General features: G+C 48.4%; 1 protein-coding gene across 2 annotated transcripts in view; it reads right to left on the minus strand.

Annotated features, from left to right (window-relative positions):
- Positions 1 to 1,426: 1,426 nt before the first annotated feature.
- ARMH4 (armadillo like helical domain containing 4) overlaps positions 1,427 to 19,598 on the minus strand; it is a 57,253-nt gene continuing 39,081 nt past the window's right edge. Inside the window, exons 6-8 of one of the 2 annotated variants that reach the window (XM_032112529.1) lie at positions 9,904 to 9,935; positions 5,957 to 6,091; positions 1,427 to 5,760 (exon numbers count right to left, since the gene is read on the minus strand). In XM_032112529.1, the coding sequence (XP_031968420.1) occupies positions 5,695 to 5,760; positions 5,957 to 6,091; positions 9,904 to 9,935 (233 nt within the window). In that variant the 3' untranslated portion in view covers positions 1,427 to 5,694. Of the gene's footprint in view, positions 5,764 to 5,956; positions 6,092 to 9,903; positions 9,936 to 19,598 lie in introns of both variants that reach the window. The other variant, XM_032112528.1, reaches the window with a different exon arrangement.

Consider the following 19,598-nt stretch of genomic DNA (forward strand, 5'->3'; position numbering starts at 1 on the left):
CCAGCACTTATCATTAAGAAAGGAAGTGTTTCTTCTGGGAACATCTCTGCTGACTCCCTGCTGCTGGCTGAGACCCAAACTGTTTCCTTGGGATGGCATCACCATTGGGGGAAGAAAAGGGGAAACCCCTGCACGCCTTGAGGAAACTGAGAGTGAACATCCCTGTGCACTGAAATCCTGCCCACGAGGTCCAACCTTAAAGTGCTTGTGACCCCCACATGTGTTGGGGGTTTCACAGTGGGAGGATGAGATTTGCCTCAAAGTAAAGGAGGTTTTTTGTGCCTGGCCCCCAGCACAGATCCTGGTGTGTGCCTTTACCACCAGAACACGCAGGGAATGCCTTTGGCTTGTCCTTCCCAAATACATTGATGAAAACAATCCCAAAGCTGGGCTGTTTCTGCTGCTCTGCACAGTGTCCTGCTCGTGACTGAGCTAAGCTGAGCCCTGTGCCAAACTCATCCTGTGCTTTGCTCAGCCCCAGGGAACCCACAGAGAGCAGGAACCCCAACGATTTCCAGGACACCCAGCTCATCCTCTCCATCAAAGCACATAAAATAGCTGCAAATGCAGGACTTCTGCAGCCTCAAAACAGCTCCACACACACTTTTCTTGGGGTTTTTTATTACAGTCTCTCCTCTCTCCCCCATTTTCACAAGCCCCTGGCTTGGTTGGCAGAGTCAGAGACATTAGGAGACCAGCAGATGGACAGGGGCTCACAGTGAGGCAGTGAGATCACAGAGAGCAATTTCCTTAGGAAATAAACCTAGGGGAAAAGAAACATTGTCATTGTTTATCTTCTTCCAGCAGGGTCTTGTTTTTTCTTTTGAAAAAGCCAGCAGTGCAGCAAACAGCTTCATGAATATACAGATTGTTTTTGGCAACTACCAATTAGCAAAGAATGTGTTCATGCAATCCCCAAGCAGCAATTTCCCTGGGAATTTCTTGTTTTGAACAAGCCATTTTCCATTACAGAAAATCCACACAATGACAAATAGTTCTTGCTGGCTCTTGTTAGTGGAGGGAGATGGGAGGAGGGCAGGCAGCCACCCTGTTACTGGGGTCTTGGAAGTTTTGGGCACAGACAAATAAAAAGAAGGACAAAACAGAAAGAAAAAATGTCCTGGAAAGCACAGAGATGTCACTTGTGGGGCTCATTCCTGCCACTGCAAACCATACCAAGGGACTTTGGGGTATTATTCATGACAGCCTATGGCAAACACCTACCTCCAGGTAAATCCTACCCAAAAAGTCCCAGGCTGAGGTTCCCCGCAGCCCCTATGACCCCTGCAAGCCCAGCCTGAGTCCTTGCACTGACCATGCAGCCTGGAGAAAGAAACACAGCACTCAAGTCTTCCAAGCATCACTTCACAGCTTTGCCTGAGACACAGTGAATGAACCACAGGTCAGGGAGACGAGGCACTTGAAGTCAGCTATGATGGACAGCTTTTTATTTCCCAATGTTTCCATTTAACAAAGTGCTACATTCCATAGTTACAGGATGAGGAGTTGTTCCTGTCAAAATAGAAAACCACAGGGAAGCACGAGGACTGCTAATGCCACTCTGTGGAAGCAGTGCAGTCCAGAGAAGCCTCACCAGGGTGAACATCTGGCCTCGGAGATACCTTTAGGAATCAGCAGCTGTGTAGCGGAGGTGCATTCCATCAAGGCAAGAGCTGCCAGGCAGGCTGGTTCCTCCTGTCAGAAACGGGGCTGGAGGTGCCAAAGCTGTTGTGGGATGCCTGCAATAAATTCTGGCTTGTGCTATCAGGAAAATGCACAAGAGAGGTGAGTGACCCGTCCTGTGTGGAGTCCAGGGGTTGTTATTGCTGCAGTGAAGGCGCCGTCGCAGCCGTGCCAATGGCACCACCCTCAGCACTCAGGGCTTGCAGTGCAGCCAGCACGGAGGGTGAGGAGGGCCCTTCGTGGCTGCTTTCCTTGCCCTGCCTCTTCCAGAAGGATCTGCTGGTTTGGCAATGCAGAGGTACAGATTTTTAAATCAGCAGTGTTAGGCTGTTGGAGCTTCAGCTCCCACCTGAACCCCCCATCCCCTCCCTGCTGCCATCTCATCGTTTCAAGGGGATGAATCAAACTCCAGGAGCTGTGCAGAGAATATTTTTAAGAGCCCAATCCAAAGTCTATTTGCCTTGAATGAGAAGGGAAGGGGCTGAGTGGTGCTTGTGCTTTAAGGACCTGCAGACACTGCACTGATGCCAAGGAAATGCTGTCTGAGCTACAAAGGCTCCCACAAACTTCCTGTGAGCCAAAGGCTGGTTCTGACTGTCCATCTTGCTTCCAGGTTAAGCTGTAGACTTGGAGAGCCCCCAGGGCTGACCAAAACCAACTGTTCCACAGAAACTTCCACTCCAAATGGCCATCAGTTGGCATCTCTGCACTGCTGGGCAGCTCAGGAAGTTGGCCAGCAGTGGTCAGGTCCCATCCTTGGGTGAAGGATTTCAGAGCCAGAGTCAGGCCTGGCAGTAAAGATGGACCACAAGAAAAACCTTTGGGAAATCCATCTAGCTCCTAAGCCTGCCTCCAGACCAGAGAGCACAGACCAGAGAGCCCACACTGATGTGTGCATGCAACTGGGCCTCCCTTCCTTGCTGACTTCCAGCATCCAAGCCACCCCTGCCATGTCCTCTCTGAGGGAAGTTTGGTTCTGGGGACACCAGGGCCCCCCACGGATGCAGTAAAATTTCATCATTCTGACTGGCAGTGTTGCCTCTAATTCCTTAAATTCATTATGCTGGAGAGGGAGAAGAGAGACAGGGAAACTGATTGCACCTGCAGAAGGCCAGTGTTTCCCAAACTGTGGATTTATTAGCACAACAAAAGGCCACAGCACCTCCCCACCCGCCTTCCCAATCCATCAAATTGGCAACCCATCCATAAGGATCCTTCTGAGCTGACAGAGCTGGGGTACTTAAACCAGCAGCCTGCAGCCTTGCTCAGCCATCCCTCCTCCTCCTCGTCCTCCTGACTGACCCAGCAGCTCTGTGTTTTACAAATATTTAACCTGTGCTCCAGGACAGACTCCCCTCTTGCAGAGGCCAATGCCCCAATGCTCTTTCTTGGTGCCTCCCGGGCTGGACCAGGGTAAAGCATTTCAAGAACACCTTGCAGCTGCCTGTTAGTCTTGTTTTCAGTATCCCTGGCCCTGCACCTAAAAGAAAAGCCTTTACAGAGGTGATTTCCAGCAACCTGGAAAGAGGAAAAGTCATTCCACTTTGCAATCCCCACCATGCCTTGCCAGGAATAAATCATCAAAGAGCCTGAGGAACAACATTTCCCCATTCCCAATACTGCAAGACAGCCAGGAATGCTCACCTGGACTATTAACACCTCCCAAGCACCTCCAAGCTCTGAGAGACTTAGGAATGAGAAGAAAATAGAGAGAGATCAGTCTGGAAGGAAAACTTCATCTTAACATGGAGTGACCACTTACTATGTGAGAAAGATTTTGGATTTAATGGTGTATTGCCAGTCAGTGCCTGTTAAAGATTGGGGGGGCAAGGCAAAATCCTCCTGGCTGAAGTTTCAGGAAAAAAAGTGGAAGAGATGCACCGTGGAGCCCTGTCTAGGGAAGCCTCTCCTGGAGGGATTAGGATATGAAGACGTCCCCCATCATTGTCTTCCCAACCTGCTCCCCATGCACCCAGCAGGATGAATGGGTGAGGTACCACACACAGCTGTTGGACTGGAAGACTGAGCATTAGGAGCAGCATTTTGAAACCAGGTTGTCCCACCTGTCCTTGTCCGGGTGACTCAGTGGGTGTCACAGGCTCACAGGAGAGTGCCTGGACTCTGAAGAGCAGTGGTTGTTCAGAGCTGAACATCACATCTGATGACTTAATGTCCAGAGGGGGCCCTGACCCCCTCAAGAGAGAGCTCACCTCGGGAGGGTCTTCTGAATGTCCCTCTCTGCCTTGCAATCCTACTGACACTTCCTCGAGAAATTTGCTCACCATCCACCTTTCACCATCTGACAGGCCTTTCCACCTTCACAGGGAATGAAATCCTGCTCCTGCCCCTGCTCAAACTCTCCTCCCTCCCACTTCTCCAAAGGCTCAGTGGGATTTGATCTCAGCAGATGTGTGGTGTGCCCTTATTTTTCTGATCAGTTCTCCTCTGGCAACAGTCACTGTTCCTTGCATGAAGGATGATTCCCCACAGAACAGCGATTCCCACCTCAGAAACATGGATGTTCTGCATTTTAGATTGAAGTAATTCCACAATGGGAAGCAGAGGTCAATAGTGCAGCCCTTTTTCTGGCTACTTTGACAGCATTTCTGTGCAAAGCTACATTATTCTCCTCTGCTCGATGCCTTTGACACCTCAGGCACTGTCTCCCTCTGTACCCAGGGCTAACAGGGCACCTCCACAACCCCCTGCATCCATCTGTCCTATGAATTCACCTTTCTACCCATGGCCAGGGGTTCCCAGGGTGGTCATCTCACCCCCCAGAGCTGACATCTCTCCAGCTCTTGCTGTTTTCCCACATTACCCACAAATCCATCTCTCAATTGTGACTGCCACCTGCTCCACAACCTTTAGTGCCTTTCTGTATTCCGTGGTCTGGAGACCAGTTGCCCAGGGAACCTGTGGATGCCCCATCCCTGGCAGTGTTCCAGGCCAGGTTAGATGGGGCTTGGAGCAACCTGGGATAAAGGAAGGTGTTGGGGTTGGAACCAGGTCCCTTGAAAGTCCCTTCCAACCCAAACCATTCTGTGACTCTGTGAGACAAGACCCATCCAGATCCCCCAAGAATGCTGCTCATGCAGCTTTCAGGGGCTGAAAATGCAATTTTCCAGTGGGGTAAAGGGATACAGAGGCTCCACTCTCATCCCTATGGGAATGCAGCCTTGGAAAGAGAAGAACCTGGAACTAGTGTCCTTCCGACAGGAGGCAGAAGCTGGGGAAGTCTCTGACCTGCCTCTTCTCTCACCTCCTTGCACACTGACCAAAAGCCAAGAGATCCAGGCAAGACCACCCATCAGTAGGTGAGCGCTGGTATTTATTGTGCTGTAACAGACAGTGCTGGTTCAAAATGGACAAGGAATTTGGTGGTGAAATCAAGTGCTGAGGCCATTCCTGTGTGTCTCCAAGCAGCGTGGAGCAGAGCTGAAGGAAGAAAGGGGTGAGAGTGGGGGCACCCAAGGGCAGAAATGTGCTTCAAACTGTATCAAGAGCCCTGTACATAGGCACTTCTCGAGCAGCCAGGGATACAGTTCAGGTTTACAACTCATTAATTAAGCAGAGCAGCTAATCTTAGCACTAATGAACTCTAGCTCAGGTAATGTGACATTTAAAATGAATTGGACAGAAGTCATTCACAGTAAAGATTTCCATTCCTGGGATGAGTGAGAGCTATTGTTATGATTAGATTACTGCCAGCCAGGACTAAAACAGTACAGCAGGGCAAGAGGAAAATAATCATCCATATGGATCAGCTCCAGCTGTGGCTCTGAATGAGGTGCCGGGGGCGAGTGTGAGATCTCCACTACTGTATCAAAACAAACATCACGGGTGGCACACGTAGAGCGTAGCATTGTCATTGGGCTGGGGACACCACCCCTGCCCGGGGCAGCCGAGGGAGCAGCGGCGCAGCAGAAAAGTCGCTTGTTCTTCTTCTCCCCCTCTCTCCCTCCCTCCTCTGAAAAGTCACAGGCTCTCCCAAGGGCACTGCAGTTCCACTCAAAATTCGTCTTCAGAGCTGTCGGCCAAGAGCATGACTCGGTCCTGCATGCTGTTAAACTCCCTCTGCTGGGGGAGGAAAACAAACGTCAGAGAGGTCCACGTGCAAAAAGGAACAAAATGCGAAGAGAATTTGGGTGCCCCCATCCCGTGACCGTGGTGTCCACGACACTCCAGCTCAGACAGACCCTACCCAGGCCGTGTCTGCTTTACAGCCAGAAGGGTTCACAGTTTCCACACCTTCCCCTGGCAGTTTCCATACCTTTCTTTTATGTCTCTTTGAGCCGTTTCTCCTCCGGCGATTCATAATCTTAATGCTGTAGAGTGCTCCCAGGATGAAGAGGGCTCCAGCTATTCCAACTCCCACAGGAACCAGCATCCCTGACATGTATCCTGCCTAAATGGAAAAGAGAGAAGCAGAGCAACACTCACAAAACCAACCTTTCAGAGTCACTTTCACCAGCCAAGGACTGCAACATATCCCAGTGGTGATTTCCTCAAGGTTCATTGGATTTGAGTGCCCATCACCTGGGTGCACAGGATGATTCCAGCTTCCAGGGCCTAAGCAAGCCCTGCTCCTGGACCAAGCTGGTCACCACCCCAGCTTTTTCTGACAGACAGCTTCTGGTGACAGCTGAGACCCTGCAGTGCTTGCTTGCCTTTAGGAGAGGGAATAATTTGGGTGAGTGCTGGGGTGAAGTTTCTGTCAATAGGGATGCAGGTGTGAAGGAAAACCTTGGCTGCCAAGGGCAGGTGATCTCGAGCCATTCCAAGGCCCCCTTGGCTATGTACTCAAAATCTTTGAGCCAAACACTTTGGCTTTGCATGGGAAGAGGTCTCTGGCATGACAGCAGGATGATGACACAGAGGGAGGGCACACACTGGCCTTAAGGGGAGCACAGCAAAAGTAAACTTAATTCAATCACTGTGATCTGTATGTTTGCACTGCCCATTAAAAAACTATAGACAGCATGACTAATCTAAAATTAATCTAAACACTTTAAATCCTTGGGAAAATATTCCCAAGTGCTTGTTATTTTATATTTTACTGCTTTAAATGAAAACAAACTTAAGTTTTAAAGTGCCAGATTGCTCCAGCATCCTCAGCTAATTGGGGCTGGGGGGCTCAGTGTTGCAAGGGAGGCAGGTACAGCCTGGCTCCCCCCTCTGTAGCTCCACCTCCCCTCACACTGCAGCCAGAGTCCTCTGCTGTGCCACAACAGCTTCACCCTTGCCACTACACCCCCCAAAACAGATTTTATACCTGCCAAGGGACACAGGCACCAATTCTGAGGACTATCAGACAGCTCCTAGCAAGCCTCAGCCCATTGCTTACAACCACCTGTCTTCATCTGTGCTCTCAAAATACAGCACAGATCCACAGCACACACACCACAATTATTTCTCTTCCATGATCCACTGAGTGGGAGTAAAAATACAAAAGCTATTCAGGTGCATTGCCCTGCCTTTGTACACTTGCCTGGAAAATGAAAGTAACTGATTTCACCCGGGGCAGACACAGTGCCAAGGAGGGCTGGTTTGCTCCCCCAAACCCCTCCAGATCCTACTCAATGCTTTACATAGTAACACCTCTGTGTCTGCACCCCAAAGCCTGAGGGATCTTCAGCTGCATAGTTCAGATTCCCTGAACACCCTCCCAGAAAACCCAGCCCTGTTCAGCTCAGGTGCTGGGAAGGGGCTGCATCCCTGAACCCAGCTCCTGAAAAAAGATGTTAGTGAGGACACAGCCTTCAGCTGTGTCTCTGTGAGGCAATTAAGGTGCCTTAATTGGGTCACCTAATTAGTGCAGTGTGGGGTTTTCTATTTCTGGAACTTTGCTGCTGGCATGGACAGCAAGGGGAGACTGAAAATGGCTTTTAGCTGCTGCCCAGTTGAGTTTCCATGTCAGAATCACAATGAACTCCTCAGCCTGTCTGTGAGCCTTTATCACACCTGACCAGCCCATGGCCTTTTACAGGTTACCCCCAGCACCCAGATCAAGGTTTTATACCCCAAAACCCTGTGATGTGATGCAAATCCAGCCCTTCTGTGTCTTGCAGCCCAACTTCTGAGGGCTTCTGCACCTGCTTGATAGAAAAACCCATTTCAAAGGCAGCTCCAAAGCCACTTTTTAACCCCTTTATGGGGAAAATGTTGCTTCTTCAGGGATGCTTTTGATACACCCTGTGCATGCCCATGACCTTCCTGGCCCTACTGGGCTTGGAGATAACAGCAAGAGAACTTGAGAGGAACGTCATGTCCACTATTTGCCACACCAAATGCAGCATTTGCACAGTGATTGCAGGAGACCAGACATAAATCTGTCCCTGATTCTGTGCTCCTGGTCCCACAGTGCTCACACCTGAGGGACAGGGAAGAACATCTCTCAGGGATAGGCCATCGTGTGCTGGAATCCCCTTCTGGATGGAGGGATTGTAAAACAGGACAGGGGCAAATGAGAGGGGCATGTAAGACTGGTGCTGACAAACTCAGCCAGGAAGAGGAGGGAATGGGTGAACAGGTTTATATGCAAGTAATTTGCTACACCAGCAATTGGTTGGGGGTGGGGGGAGTGGTGTTTTTGGGCTTTTCCAAGGGAAAATGTGAGCCAGGTGAAAGATCTGCCGTTCCCCTAAGGAGGGAGGTGGCTCAGGAGCGAGTCTCTCTTGTACCTCAGTTACACCAGTTGATCCTCAGTTACACCAGTGCTCGTGCTGGGCACTGCCCCACAGCCCAGGGTCTGCCTGCATGAGGTTCAGACTCTCCAGAGCTCTGTTGGAGACAGGAACACGCAGCCCCTCTGCAACAGGGAAGGACAGAGGTGGCCAACAAGGCAACAAGAGGAAAAAAGTGAGAGCTACAGCTTCAGTGAGAAGACACTGATGTCCCCAAGCTCGTGCTGTGCCACGTGCTGGCATGAGCAGGTGACCTGTGCATGCTGCAATCCCTCCAGGCACACAACCAGCCTCGGTGGCTGCTCTTTACCTTCGCTGGGAAAACCATTCTCTGTCCTTTCAGCATCTCCTCTGGATGAATCCCAGGCCAAGGAGCTCTGCTATGAGCAGAGCTCGTTCTAGACTTGCCTCCTTCCTAGTGCAGGCAGAAAGGCAACTCAGCAAGGGCTGGGCAGGAACCCACCTTAAACCCTCCTGCTCCCCACTCCTGGAAAACAGACACCCAAACCTCGTCTCTCTGCTTTGGCTAGATGGTAAAAGTGCTGCTGAAACTTGTTGAGGACCACGTGGGAAGGCTGGGCTGGTTGGGTGAGTCTGCCTGAGCTTAGAGATGTGTTTTCAGAGTTCACTATCACTCCTTGTGATGGTTTTTTTTTCTGCTGACTCTGATCCTGTTCAAGAATTTCCAATGCCTGTTGAGTCACAAAATGTTCTTGCTGTCACCTCATTTCCAGCTTCATGGCGCTGCTGTCAGCAACACAACACCTGGAAAGCTTCACAACCATTTCCAAATGTCAGTATTTGCTCCAGGGCAGCAGAATTTAAAAAGCCATCACTGCCTGTGGCTGGCACAACTCTTGATTCCATGGGCCAGCCCCCTGTGATGCCAGGGAGGAATGATCAGGGTCTGTTACCTTGTCAGTTTTCCTGTGTTTGATCATTTTCCTTCCAGGGATTTGCAGCACATGGAGGTAGGAAAGGTCTTATCCAGAGGTACTGGAAAGGCACACAGCTCCTCACCAGAGAGTAGCACCAGAACCTCTTGATTTGGATCCAGGAATGAGCTTAGCACTTAGAGAAAAGGGGTGGAACTAAGTTACTTACCCTGGGGTCCCTGGAAACATTCCAGGTCAGGTTGGACAGGGTCCTGAGCAACCTGATCCTGATCTGGTGGAAGTTATCCCTGCTCAGTGCAGAGGGGTTGAAAGGTCCCTTCCAACCACAACTATTCTATGGTAAGTTAAGGGGAAATAAAAAAAGTAACTTGGGTTGTCTGACAAGGTCATTTTCTGGCGTAGAGAAATCAATCAAACACCTCTGCCCTTCCTTCTGCCCTTAGTTACCACCCATCAGGGATGTATTGTGGATTCACACAACTATACACCAGCAGCATCTGGTTCATTTGCCTCCCAGAGAAAATTTTAAGCCCTTTCTCAACTGTCTGTGTAGAGATAAAGAACTGCACTGACAAGAACTTATTTATTCCTGCAAGTAAAAGTGGTTTTGCTTTGAAAGGAAACACTGAGCCTCCTACCTTATCTTTCAGCTTCTCCATCCAGCTTCTCACTGAAAAATAAGGAAAAATAGAAGCTGTAATCATGTTGCTTCTATTAATTAACAACAAATGATAGTGATAACATTAAAATAGACAGAAATTAACTTGACAAGCTGATAAGGCTGTACATTAGATTTCCTCTTTTCTCGTACATTAGATTTCCTCTTTTCTCATTCATGAGAAAGAGCAAATGCAACAAATCAACACAAGAAACTCTTGGAGTGAGTTGGCAGGCAAGTAGCTCACCTTTGCCTGAGCAATTCACATCTCAGAGTGATTTAAAAAGGAAGATAAAAACCAGTATTTCAGGTTGTGGGTTTTTGATCATCACTTCTCATACACACACTGGGGTGTCTGACCAGGAGAAAACCTTACAGTGTAGTTATCCCCTTCCACTGGCCTCCTCCACATGGATATTCTTCCCTGTATTTGGTCTAGCCTGTAATGATGGCTAAAAATGTATTATTCACTGCCTTTTAGTCCCCTGCTTTTCTGGAGCAGCCACTGCCTGCTCTGGGAAGTCACTGGAGCACTGGGATAGCACTGGAGGTGCTAAATTACTAAACCAAGCAAATTTATACTGCCAGCACTGCGACTTTCTTCTAACAGTTCAATAAATCCCGTGAAATATGACAGCTGAGAATTAAAATTCAGTAATGGCAGGTGCTTTGGGATGAAATATTCACTGGCCTCGAAGAACTGCAGGGGTTCAGCAGTGGGTGCAGGAGTCACTCACACCACAGGGCACTGGATGATGTGTCTGCACTGCACCAAGGGCAAAATGCCCACAGGGATCCACTAGGATTTTAACAAATTCCTGCTCATAGGTAGGAAGCAATAATCAGTTATATGTTGGTTTTTTCCGGGCTCAGCAACTGTGTTTTGTCAAGGATTCCCATCTCTCCAGGAGGACAGTGCTACAGGCACAAGGGGACTCTTGGATGCAGCAATGTCCTTCTGGGGGATATTTCTTCCAGGGCGCATTAAATCCCAAACATAATGCACAGTTTATGGATTTAGACCCAATTTCCAAGCTTGTTTTGTTCTAAAACATCCCTTCAAAGCTTGAATTAGCAGCATCAGAGTCTGCATGTGCACATAGAGCACTCAGAGCACCCTTCTGAAAGGAGCCTTTCTGTGAGTGGCGAGGGGGCACAGGAGGGCCAGCAGCAAATGGCTATTTCATGTCTCACATGTAACACAAGTTCAAAGCGATTTGAACACTTCCTTTGAAGCATTAGCAGCGTAACACCTTCCAAACAGAAGGATCCCAAATTACCTAAAGGTGAACACGTGTGAAAGAGGCACAGGTGCACTTATCTCTGACAGGGAGCTGAGGAAAAGGATGAATTATCCAGGAGAGAGACACACACACAGCACTGGAAGAGGACAAGAGGTCTTGTTTTATCAACTCTTCCCACAATTAGCCCTGGCCTGCATAGGCTAAGCCATAAAAAACTCAATTTATGAAAGTGCCACCACCATCCTCCTCTGCCAGCCCAATCCTACATGCCTTGGATGTCACTCCCAGTGGAATCCCAGAGAGGCAGGAAACCCATGGTTCCCCTGGGCTGGGCTTCCAGATGTGGCACTGCCAGGAGGAGTGGTGAGAGTGGCTCAGCCACACAGCTGCAGACCCACAGGGCTTGGGGACAGCCACACGTGCACCCACTGTGTGTGCTCCGTGTGCTCAGCTGGCCCAGACTCCAGCTGAGCACAAAGCCTGTTCTTACATCTTGCACAGCAATGATATGGGATCAGTGAGCTCATCAATAGGCGACCCACTTTCCTGCAGCTGAACAACGGCAGCAATTAACTCCGGAGTATTCCTGCCAAGGCAGAGGCAGGGGCTGAGCTAAGAATATCCTATTACCTATTTTTAATGAACACAGGTTCTGGCTTTGTTCCCCTCTGCTCCACAAAACAACAGCAGCCTGCCTGCTGGGGCCCACCAACTCCATAGTACAAATCTTTATTTGCTATTGCACTTTTGTTTCTTATTAAACCCAGCCTTGTTTCCAGCTATGCAGAGCACGTCAGGTGCCTTTGGGAATCAACCCAGGCCACAGGAAAGACAACCCAAGGTGATTTTTCCCTGACTAGGTGCCTCTCCAGGGGATGCTCTAATGCAGCCACAGACTCTGACCTCTGCTAGAGGAAAACAATGGCTCTAAATTAATGAGATTCAGGCAGCAGGAGGTCAGAAACCCTTCCGTGTCCTGGCAGGACATGTCCTGCACCGGGAAAGAGCGGAGTGCAGAGCTGTCACAGCCAAGGTCCCAGACTCTGCAGCCTGTCAGGCTGGGCCAGGACAAGCCAAGGAGCACTGGATTACCAGGAATTACATTTCTCATGTCACCAATGCACAACACTGTTCTAACACCCGTGAGGAAATGACAAGCCACTGTGTCACCAAAACCAAGCTCTCGCTGCTCCAATGATTTACCCATCTGAGGACACCACAGGGTGCAGGTAGGAGAAAGAGCATTATTTCAAGTTAGAACTGATATCTATGCTAAGCAGCTACCATCAATTAATTCTGAGCTTCAGACTCTAATTATGCAACAGAATCCATAGTTAATATTCTGAACTTGGTCTTGGGAGAGGAGCATTGCGGCTGGCACCTTCCCATGAAAACACAGCTCTCCCCAAGAACACCAGGTGACTTGCCAATGAGGCCAAACAAATAATTAGTAAGAAATACTCTAGTCCATGTATTTTTCATCATCTTCATTTTTCCTCCTTCTTTGATCACTGAATGTCCTGAAGAAATTACAAGAGTCTCTGGGTGTGAATTACTAACAAGTGTCTGCAGTGCTGGCTCATCTTCCACGACACTTTAAGGATGGTGACCGGTCCAAACTCTCTGCCTCAACTTAATTTTGATCCCTTGGTTTTGTGGGGAGCTAAGTAAGATAAGCATGGAGCACTTCTGCAAATTACATACATAATCTGACATGTCCTCAGTGATTTATATAATGTCTGCATCTCTGCAAATTAATTTTAAATAACATATAGCTTAAGATTAAGCCAGTCAGGAGCACAGAGGAGGAGCACGGTCGTCTAGCATTGGCCTCAGAGCGGGATGAATTCAGACAGTTACAGATGCAATGTGCTATTTTTAGTCAGTTTTACCCAGCTTTCCCCTTCAGAATGTGCAGCCAGCTATTCAGAAGCTCTGGTGCCAGCTAAAGAAGAGAGGTTCATTTGCCAAGGTAAGCAGCAGCCTGTGGTGTCTGCCTGGTCCTTCCTTGGAGGGACCTGCCCCAAAGGGACAGTCACAATTCCCTGTGAGCAAAACCCTTCTGAAAGTTCAGGTTTTGGCAGATGCAGGCAGGAGGCTCAGGAAGGGACAGCAGGGGACATCTGAGGGTATATGGCACTGGATGCCCGAAATCAGAAGGTGCTCTGAGGTCTCCCCAGAGCCTTCTCTTCTGCAGGCTGAACACTCCCATCTCTCCCAGCCTGTCTCCAGCCCTCAGAGCATCTTTGTGGTTTCCTCTGGACACGCTCAGGTCCAGGTCCTTTTTATGTTGAGGCCTTCACTCCTGATCTCCCTCCCTGCTGCTGTTCCAAGGACTGTCCATCCTCAGATAAGTTCTTTTCCATTATCCAGGTCTCCTGTGCCCTCTTCTGTCCAGGCAGCTGCAGGGCACTGGGTGCCAGAGCCTGGCTCTGCCTTTCAGCCTCACCACAATGCACCATCAAATCTCTCATCAAAGGCTTTTCCCTGCTTCCCTCTCTACCCTCCTCTGAAATCAGGAGCACGAGTCCTCAGGGCCTCTTGCTTTGCCAACTTTTAGTAATCCTAATTGCCTAATTATCCACTCCAATGCAATGATAAAGCTGCTTAATAATTCTGTTCACTTCTCATTCATTCTCTCCCTTCCCAGATAAGAAAATGCAAAGACTTCTGGTGGAGATTTCAATCAATAATTCATGCCCTACTGCCATCAGTTCTGTCTCCTCCCTCCCCTCTTGGATGCCCTACTGCTTTGTCTTGTCACTTTGGTTTCATCTAATCAGCTTGTTTTAATCATATCCTCTTTTTTAATCATCAGTTAAAGCAATTCTGTTTTTCCATGGCACGTTATCGCTCATCCCTGCAGATGTCGCCTGGTGTTCAAATCCAGCACTTACAGCTTCATTCCAGAACTCCATCTTGCTCCTGATGAAGGTTCATCCATCACCATTTCTTTTAATAACTCTCCACCACGACCACCAGACCAGTGGTGAAGATGTGGCACCCAGGCTCCTACACGCTCTCCAAAGGGCAGAGAAAAAGGAGGCTTTTATGGGTAAGAATTAACCTGGGGATGAGGCAACCTGCCCCAACCATTACACCTGCAATTCCTTAAATGAAATAGGCTGAGAGGGCAGCACCAAACCTCACTCTGGGAAATCAGAAGATAACAGTCATGCTCTGAACATGGAAATATTTTGACCTAACAGATACTATTAATTGCTTTTGCATTTGTCTGAGGTCAGAGACATCCCTATCTCAGGAGCCAGAGAAGCTGTTTAGCACAGATCTGCCATCGCCTTCTTCCCTAAGAAAGATCCATTCCCCTCTTCCACACCTGTCTGCTGCCCTGCTCTTCCCATTCCCCAGCATGACATGGCTGGGGTTTGCTGCTGCTTCTCACTGGGGCCAAAAACTCATTCCTATTCCTCATTCACAGAATCACAGAACGGTTTGGGTTGGAAGAGACCTTAAAGCCAATCCAGTTCTACTCCCTGCCATGGGCAGGGACACCTTCCACCATCCCAGGTTGCTCCAAGCCCCATCCAACACTGTCAGGGATGGGGCAGCCACAGCTTCTCTGGGCAACCTGTGCCAGGCCCTCACCACCCTCACAGTCAAGGATTTTTTCCTGGTATCTAATCCAAAACTGCACTCTTTCAGCAAAGGAGAGCTGCCTAAAGTGTAAAAAATAAGGAAAAGATTGATTACTTTCAATCAGTCTGTACATACCAAGCCACCTGCCCTGTTCCATTACAGATTTCACCCCTTTCTTTTGCAGGTTGAACTTTTTTCCCAAATGAGACTTGTGAGAACAATTTTGCAGAAATGCTTCGTGCTTCATCTGCTCAGCTCTGACAACTTAATGGCACAAGGGTGCATCAGCTCCTTTCCCTTAAAAAAGCACAATTTTCAATTTACTTACTAGCACAAATAAATAATAAAGAAAATGGCATCTGGAAGGCAGCATATTTTTAATTCCAGAACAACTACACCTACCTGATGGGAATGCTGATGCATGAATTGCCCAACTCAAAAAGACTTGAACAGCTGGATAATCAAACAAATGTCAAACTGACAATTACCATTTATGTTTTCAGATAAAAATTTTGCTTGGGTGAACTTTGAATTAACCCAGTGAACTTTAACAGTTACCATGGCACTGCCTGTTCTCAGAACTGTACCATCCACACCCTTCTCCCTGTCTGTCCAGCTGCAACCCCAGCCTGGCTGCACACCTTCACCTTCTGCAACCTGCCCAAATCTCTTGGAAGGGAAATGGAGATGGGGAGACAACTCACCACACTCACCCAGAAAGTAGGAACTAAAACAGGCTTCCCAGCTCCTTCCCTGACCTTATAACCCCTTTGACACTCCTTTCCCCATGGCATTAGGTCTGGTTCCTCCTTCTCCTTTTCCCTTGCACTTTTTAAGCTGTTTTCCACTTTGATCTGCCCACAGTAAGTAGCCCCTTGCTGAAGCTGGCAAAGGCGCTGCCCTTCTGCCTCAGCATTCCTCTGTGAACTCATTTCTTCTGTGAGGCCCTCAAAACACATATTGACACCTACACACTATTTGTCTCTCCCTCAGTGGCCCCAGACAGGCACAAGATGTTAAAACCAAGCCAAGGTACCAACTCTCCCATTATCCTAAAAGGCATCAGTAGGACGTTGCTGTGAACTGGCTGTCACAATTTGTTGTGTGATTAAATATTTACTGGATCACACTGTGTTCAAAGGCTGTGTCTGCTCTGGGAGAGGAAATACAAACTTTGTTCATGGAAATGGCAATGCCTCTGCTGGAGCACGTGTGGGAACAGCTTCTCCCTCACTCTGCCCTGGCACAGCTCCCAGAGCAACACAGGGACTTGCCAGCAGTGAGAATCCACCCTGCCTCAGCTCATGGGTCTTCTTGTCTGCTGAAAATGTTCACATTCACCAGTTTTCAGAGAATCACAGACGGGTTTGGGCTAAAGGGACCTTAAGACCCATCTGGTTCCAACCCCCTGCTGTGGGCAGGGACACCTCCCACTATCCCAGGTTGCTCCAAGGCCCATCCAAGCTGGCCTTGAACACTGCCAGGGATGGGGCAGCCACAGCTTCTGTGGCCACCCTGTGCCAGGGCCTCAGCAGCCTCACAGCCAGGAATTCCTTCCCAACATCACGTCTATCCCTGCCCTCTGGCAGTGGGAAGCCATTCCCTCTTGTCCTGTCACTTTATGCCCATGTCCAAAGTCCCTCTCCAGCTCTCTTAGAGCCCCTTAAGGCTGTGGAAGGGGCTCTGAGGTCTCCCTGGAGGCTCCTCATCAAAGCTATATCCTGCTGAAGATGAAAAATCTTTCTTTACTCATGAGCCTTGACTTTGCAGTTTTAATAACCTTTTTAAGGTGGCATTTGTGTGCTCTTTGTTTACATACCCACTATCCAAATAGAACTACAGAGAAGCAGCTGCTGAAGAGCCAGGTTCTATGAAAGAATGCTTTCCAGGCTTTTCCAGTGCTTTTTCCAGAGCACTGATATACCTCTTCCAGACTTTTTGCTAATCCCTGCACTCTCAATTCTAAAATTTTGCCATACAATTATTTTTTTCTCAGAGGTCTCCAGTAAAAAATTTATTAATGGTTTATTCTTCCCATGATTCATCTGCTGGAGCAGGTGAACTTCTTCAGCCAAAATTTTCTTAAAAACCCTGGGGCAAGCACCGTGGAAAAATCGTGGTCCAAACAGTTAAAATTGGGTAAAGTTATCAAGAACTAGAATACAACAGAATATAAATCCAGCAAAATTTCATGATTGGCATGGCTTGTGCAGATTTACATGGCAATGCCTTGAGGGGAAACATTACCCTCAGCCAGCAAGTGCCATCAAGGCCAGGTTGGATGGGGCTTGGAGCAATCTGGGCTAGTGGAAGGTGTCCCTGCCCACCAGCTTGCAGAGGGGTGTGAAGAGAGAGGGTCTTTGAAGTCATTTCCAACCCCAACCACTCTGTGATTCCATGATCTCAACCTCGCTGGCTGATTTTTGGAGAAGCTTTAAGGTGCACCGCGATCCTTAGTTTGCCATTTCCTGATTTACAGCAGCCGAGGATGCAGCCCTAGAAGAGAAATCCCTCCCCCTGTCAGCAGGCTCTGTGTTGTCCTTTCCATCTGCCCAGGTCCCCTCAGGGATCAGAGGAAACCAGCCCATCCAACACGGGCACGGAGCCGCTCGGAATCCGTCGGGAAGCTGCGCCACCCCATCCCACTGACAGAGCTGAGCTGCACAACCAGTGTGGGGATCTCCATCCTTACATCCAGCCAATATTTCAGCTCTTCCTGGCACCAAGTCCCCCTAAAATCACTGCTGGTTTTCAGGGATGACTGCAGGGTTTGAGCCTGTACATTTACAGGAAAAAGCACAAGATGGAACTCGGTCCCGTGCTACCTTTTAATGCCCATTTTACACCGAGCCTGTTTTCTGCTCCATAACCCAGCACCCTCTCCCATAGTCTGGCAAAGACAGATAGAGTTTTGCAAATTAAAACTAAATGCCAGGTTGCAGTGATGGGAGGAGTGGAAAAAGTGGAGAAGCTGCAGATGGAGAGCACCTCATGCATCCCTCTGCTCCAACAGCATCTCATTTCAGCTGGAGGACAGCAGCAAAACAGGGGTGCCTGTTACTTGATTAAATACCTTCCAAACCTCCAGCTGAAGCCACGTGATATCCCCCTATACTGAGAGGAGATGGTATTTCTCATTCAGCCCTCTCTAAAGGCAAACCACAGAGATCTCCCTGCCCTCCTGACGGAGCCCATGGCCTTATCTCCTTTAAAGGATCAGCAGCTACACAGCAAAATTTCCTTTTGTGCTTCAGTTTACGTCTGATATTAATCAGGCTCGGAAAAGATTCTTGGTTTGCTTTCTTCCTTCCATAAAGAACAAAAGTAATTTTCAGAATCCTATTTCCTGGGGACACTGTATGAAGGATTTGCCTGCAGCAAGGGTTGAAATAGGGGATTTTCCATTTCTGTGTTTAAGAAAAAGGATATATTTTTCTTATTTCAAGTTTTGGCCTTTATTTCATCTGTCAAGATGCAGCACTCCCCATGAAATGACATAAAGATCAATAAAGGATTAAATGGTTGGAAACAAAAATGACGGAGTTGACCTTTGAAGGAAAAACCAGGTATTAGACTGTGTTTTCAGCAAATAATTATTCCAGTAATTAAACCACAAAGCCCTGAGCATCGATCAGATGCTAAAAATAAGATCTGATTATCACAGAGACTCATTTTCCTGCAAATACTTGGGAAGAGCAGCATTGTCCACTGTTAGTCCCAAAAGGAAAATGAACTTGCTGATGTTTGCTAACAGGACAAGTCTGATCCCACATTCCCATTGCATCCAGAACTGAGCATCAATTCCCACTGTGATTCGATTCTCTTGTGATCAAACACCAAATGGGGACTTAAAGTTCCTGACACCCATTCCTGACTTCTTGTATAACTATGGACAAGTAAATTGATCTCTTAGTCCATTTTCCATCCTTACTATGGGAATATTAAAGATAAAATAGATCATATCTAGTAGGTCCCTTGTGTTTCTTTTCCTTGTGTCAGAGCCTCTTCCTTCATGTTGTAATAGCCCCTACTGTAGCACCTCCATCTGTGTGGGATGTTCTGGGAGCTAAGACAGTACAAATACTAAATCACAGTAAAATGGGATTTTTTGGAAACAAATGTTCTTTAGGATGGCATTATTTTAAGCATCTTGTTCCAATCCCCTGCCATGGGCAGGGACACCTCCCACTATACCAGGTTGCTCCAAGCTCCATCCAAACTGACCTTGGACATTTCCAGGGATGGGGCAGCTTCTCTGGGCAACCTGTGCCAGGGCCTCCCCACCCTCACAGGGAAGAATTTCTTCCAAATATCCCATTTAAACCTGCCCTCTTTCACTTTTCCCAAAACTATTCCCAACTACTTTTAATGTTCCAGCTACACCTATGGGAATGGGCCCTCAGAAAATCACAGAGGCAAAAAGAAATGAGCAAAGGGCAAAGCAAACCAAGTGAGGAGAGAACACAGATGCAGCAGGATCTTACAAGCTGCACAGAGATTTAGCAGTGTGCTTACACTCCCAGTGATTTATTCCTCTGTCTACAAATGGCTGAGTCAGTGGCAGATTTTATCCCCTAAAAAGCCAGAAAAACTCCAGGAATTACAGCAGTCCTTGAAGGGCGGGTCCCTGAGAAGGTCCCAGGAGAGCTGGGGACCGGCTGATGAGGCTCTGATCTCCAGGAAAGCGATGGCACAGAAACGCTCCGTGCCTGGAAGTGAGGCAGACAGGGAGGTAATGGCACAGGGCACGGAGCCAAGGCGGTGGGAATGAGCCTTCCACTGCCTGCAATGCTCCTGGAATGAGCACTGCCACTCTCAGTCTGCAGCATGTGCA

The sequence above is a fragment of the Corvus moneduloides genome, chromosome 6, assembly GCF_009650955.1.
Source record: "Corvus moneduloides isolate bCorMon1 chromosome 6, bCorMon1.pri, whole genome shotgun sequence".
Classification (NCBI taxonomy): Eukaryota; Metazoa; Chordata; class Aves; order Passeriformes; family Corvidae; genus Corvus; species Corvus moneduloides.